This window comes from Rhincodon typus, unplaced genomic scaffold (genome assembly GCF_021869965.1).
Source record: "Rhincodon typus isolate 14 unplaced genomic scaffold, sRhiTyp1.1 hic_rhity00009378, whole genome shotgun sequence".
Taxonomy (NCBI): Eukaryota; Metazoa; Chordata; class Chondrichthyes; order Orectolobiformes; family Rhincodontidae; genus Rhincodon; species Rhincodon typus.
The window spans coordinates 1-4,986 of record NW_025975016.1 but is presented as its reverse complement, the minus strand read 5'-3'; the positions used below and the strand labels follow the sequence as shown (position 1 = coordinate 4,986).

Here is a 4,986-nt window from a genome sequence, read left to right as displayed (position 1 = left end):
ACCTCCCTGCTTCTATCTTATCTATTCCTTTCATAATTTTCTATGTTTCTATAAGATGCATCTTCATTCTTCTAATTCCAACGAGTACAGTCCCAGTCTACTCGAGCGCTCCTCATAAATCAACCCTCTCAATTCCGGAATCAATCTAGTGAACCTCCTCTGCACTGTCTCCAGTGCCAGGACATCCTTTCTCAAGTAAGGAGACCAAACCTGTGCAGAGTATTCCAGGTGTGGCCTCACCAGCATCCTATATAGCTGCAGCATAACCTGCCTACTTTTAAACTCTACATTCCTCTCGCAATGAAGGACATTATTCCATTTGCCTTTTTAATTACGTTTTGCACCTGCAAACCAATGATTTGTGATTCATACACAAGGACACCCAGGCCCATCTGTGTAACATTTTTCACTTTAAATAATAGTCCATTTTGCTGTTGTTCCTACCAACATTAAATTCAATCTGCTAGATCCTTGCCAACTCACTTAATCCATCTATATCCCTCTGCAGACTTTCGATGTCATCTGCACACTTTGCTCTACCACTCATTTTAGTGTCATTTGCAAATTTTGACACACTAACACTTGGTTGCCATCTCTAAAACGTCTATGGAAATTGCAAACAATTGCGGTTCCAACACTGATCCCTGAGGCACACCACTAGCTACTGATAGCCATCCAGAAAAACAACCATTTATGAGCACTCTTTACTTTCTGTTAGTTAACCAATCTTCTGTCCATGCTAATACATTACCTGTAATGTCATGCAGCTTTATCTTACACAACAGCCTTTTGTGCAGCACCTTGTCGAATGCTTTCTGGAAATCCAGATACACCACATCCACCGGTTCCTTGTTGTCCACCGCACTCGTAATGTCCTCAAAAAATTCCAGTAAATTGGTTAAACATGACCTGCCTTTCATGAACCCATGTTGCGTCTGCCCAATAGGACAATTTCTATCCAGGTGTCTTGCTATTTCTTCCTTGATTATAGATTGAAGCATTTTCCCTACTACAGAAGTTAAGCTAATGGGCTTACAGTTACCTGCCTTTTGTCTACCTCCTTTTTTAAACAATGGCATCACATTTACTGTTTTCTGATCTGCCAGAACTGCCCCTATCCCTGCATCCTAACCCCAATCCTTTCACAGCTGATTGTTAGATGACCTCTACATTATAGAGGTGCACGATTTATATGTATCTATAAATATAATTTTTTGAGTTTGGATTTCAAATTAGTGTCATGTAGACATTGGTTACTTTTGGGAAGGATTTTCCTTGAAATAAAATCAAGGTTAGAGCCTTTGAGGAACAGTATTGAAATACAGCAGTGCTCAGAGAGCAGTGGCAGCTAACCCCTGAAGTGTTAAGTGAATTGATTCTGCTGTTGGTTTTACAATAGACAGAGTAAACGTTGAACGCTGTTTGCTTGTTTTCAGTTCAAAATAATCAAAAATTCATTTTATAGAATCCTGAGAGTGAATATTTTTAGAGCAGTTCACAAGAGATTTGACTGACATCAGAAATGTAGTTTCTCTTCCGGACAGTAGTTTTTCAGAGCAGAGCAGATCAGGGAATATGTTACTGGTATATTGAGATACATGTTCAAACACTCACCAAGGGGTCAAATATTTTGCCATTGTTGTGAAGAATTTGGTTCAGTCTCAGTTGTCAGGATGAATGCTGAGTTTGCTGGTGAGGGAGTGGAGTTTGTAGGCAGAACAGAAGACAATGTGTGTGTGACCAGAAGGGAACTTGCGAGGTCATGGCCTTCACATTCACTCGCTTTAATCTTTCTTTCTCCTTCTCTTCCCCACACTCATTCTATGAAGGTCTGAGTCTGGTCTATGTCCAGACCAGTTCCCTTCTGTGAATGATGTTACTGAACTAGTTGTATTTTTAAATCAGTGCAGCTGCTTTCGTGGTTATGTTTTACCACTGCCAGGCCTCCAAATGACCAGATTCATTCAGCTCAATTTCATAATCTGTCTTTGCGGATTCATTTTCATTCTCTTTTTTTTAAAATCAGTTTCACAGGCTATTTGTTTGAAGAGGAGGATTTGAAGTTGGGAAACTGAAGCCTAACATCAAATCGGCATCTGACTGCATCACCCAATTTGTTGTAACCTGAATATCATTGGATTTTGAATATGGAAGGAAGAAACATCGTTCTCAATGGAGAGAAACTATGGAAATGTGAGGACTGTGGGATGAGATTCAATTACCCATCTGTTCTGGATAGGCACCAGCGTTGTCACACAGGGGAGAGGCCATTCAGCTGCACCATGTGTGGGAAGGGATTTGCTCGGTCATCCAATCTGCTGAGGCACCAGCGAGTTCACACTGGGGAGAGACCTTTTAAATGTCATGACTGCGGGAAGTCTTTCAAAAGTTCCAGGGAGCTGATGCGTCATCAAAATGTTCACACTGATGAGAGACCTTTTAAATGTCATGACTGTGGGAAGTGCTATAAAAGTTCCAGGGACCTGATGTCCCATCAACGTGTTCACACAGACGAGAGACCATTCAGGTGTTCTCACTGTGGGACTGGATTCAGAACATCATCTCAACTCACTGTCCACCAGCGAGTTCACACTGGGGAGAAACCATTTAACTGCTCCATGTGTGGAAAGAGATTCACTCAGTCAATCACACTACTGAGACATCAGCGAGTTCACACTGGAGAGAGACCATTCATCTGCTCCAGTTGTGGGAAGGGATTTACTCAGCTATCCCATCTGCTTAGACATCAGCAAGTTCACACTGGGGAGAGACTGTTCACCTGCTCCGAGTGTGGGAAGGGATTCACTCAATCATCCAATCTGTTGAGACACCAGCGCATTCACACTGGAGAGAGACCATTCATCTGCTTGGAGTGTGGGAAGGGATTCATTCAGGCCTCTCACCTTCTAACACACAAGCGAGTTCATAATGGACAGAGACCATTCACCTGCTCTGAGTGCGGTTTAGGATTCACCGAGTCATACAACCTGCTGAGACACCAGCGAGTACACAGTAGGGAGAGGCCATTTACCTGTTCGGAGTGTGGGATAGGATTCTCTGAGTCATACAACTTGCTGAGACACCAGCGAGTACACAGTGGGGAGAGGCCATTTACCTGTTCGGAGTGTGGGATAGGATTCTCTGAGTCATACAATCTGCTGAGACACCAGCGAATACACAGTGGGGAAAAGCCGTTCACCTGCTCTGAGTATGGGAAGGGATTTACCCAGCTATCAAGCTGCTAAAATGCCAGCAAGTTTATGAGCAACTACAGTGATTAGATGTCACTGTTGACCATGTTAGATGTAAACTGGTTTGATTCAGCACTTGGATCAGTTCAGTAATTGATGTCTGCTGTTGAGTATTAACTGATGCATACATCTGTGTGAAACTGTCTTTCTCGGGTCCTGAGAAACTTTTCACAAATTAGAACAGTGGCAATTTCATGATGTTAGAAGCAGAAAGCTGGTCAAACCCTGCTGCATGTGTTTCTTAAGGCACATGTACAGTAAAAGAGCAGCAAAATGAATAAAGTTGCTTAGAAAGCAGACAGGGGCTTTTGTACATTCAAGTAGTTGGCATGGTGCTCTGTGGGAAGGGGGAGGAACAGGGTGTGTTTTGGTGGGAGGTGAGAGGGTGGAGTTGTAGCTATGGCAGGGTCATGAGGAGTATCCAGTTGGTGATGTGAGGTGGGGAGGATTGTTGGGTCTAACTGGGGCAGTTCAAGGGTTTGGAGGTTGTAGGGACAGGGGCCATGTCAGTGGGGCAGGGATGTCAGGTGTTTGGAGGTTGTAGCTGAAGAGACTACTGATAAGCCGAGGGCTCAGTTTAATGATTACACAGGAGTTAGGACAGGTTTTAAGACTCTTTCTTTTTCTGGGTAAGCATTAAGCTGAAGCGAGTCCGAGCTATCAGAAATCTCAGACTCTGAAACAGACATGGTTTTCCACAAAGGATTCCAGGTGCTGGATAACAGCTGCAAGAACATTGAAATTTCTCCATTTATTCCTGCTGCGTTGGATTTCTGCTGGTCCCAACACACAGCTCCATTCTATGCTGCTGGCAACAACTCTTTCCCCCTCCCTGCTAATTGGAATTTCAGGGCTGATATTATTGTTGATTGAGTGGAAAGCATCGGAGCCTTGGGATTCTGGTGGACAGTTCCATTCTCTACCATTAGATTTCCAGAGTGATCTCGCTGTGATGAGAGATATGGCTGTATCATCACTGCATGGTCAGCTTAGATGATAGAGAGGGAGACTCCTCAAATCAGGATTATGAGTTTATGTCGTGTCTTGTGTCACTGCTCAAATGGAGTCTTTCGCTTGCTACTTTTGCTCTGATTCCAGTTCCTGGTTTCTGAGTGAAAACTGCCTCCGCTCCAAAGGATATGCCAGAAACAAATTTGTAGGTTCAGCCTAATGTACAGTGACTGATGACACTCTCAAAAGAGTGGACTCCAGCCCCTGGACTGACAAAACTGCTCAAAGTCATGGAACGCGAATGGCCAGTTCCTTGGGGACAGATAGAGGTAGGTTCATGTCAAACAGGATCCAGACCAGGACAGTCTGATTCACAAGGTGAGGGGAGTGTTATCAGGAGCTCCTCCTGAATCCAATTCACCTCAAAGAGTGGAGGATGGGTTGGAGAAGAATGGAATTGTTTTCACCGTAAAATGAGATGTTGTTCTTTGAGCTTGTGCTGGGGCTCACTTGAATGCGACAGCAGGCTTACGACAGAAATGTTAGTGTAGGAACATAATGGTATGTTGAGTTGGCAGGCAACTGGAAGCTTGCAGGCTACTAGCTATGAAGAGAGGTTGAGTAGATTAGGATTATTTACATTAGAAAGACAGAGGTTGAGGAGGACCTGATTGAGGTCTACAAAATCATGAGAGGTATAGACAGGGTGGATAGCAAGAAACTTTTTCCCAGAGTGGGGGACTCAATTACTAGGGGTCACGATTTCAAGGTGAGAGGGGAAAAG

The 4,986-nt window shown here is 43.7% G+C and overlaps 1 protein-coding gene across 1 annotated transcript; it reads left to right on the top strand.

Moving 5' to 3' along the window:
• The first annotated feature begins 2,040 nt into the window (after window positions 1-2,040).
• LOC109916372 (gastrula zinc finger protein XlCGF8.2DB-like) lies at window positions 2,041-4,805 on the top strand. Its single transcript, XM_020516083.2, has one exon. The coding sequence runs from the start codon at window positions 2,148-2,150 to the stop codon at window positions 3,243-3,245; it is 1,098 nt and encodes a 365-aa protein (XP_020371672.1). The 5' UTR covers window positions 2,041-2,147; the 3' UTR covers window positions 3,246-4,805.
• Window positions 4,806-4,986: the final 181 nt, after the last annotated feature.

Coding starts and splice junctions, on each gene's coding strand:
- LOC109916372 (XM_020516083.2), top strand. CDS start 2,148: ATGGAAGGAAGAAACATCGTTCTCAATGGAGAGAAACTATGGAAATGT.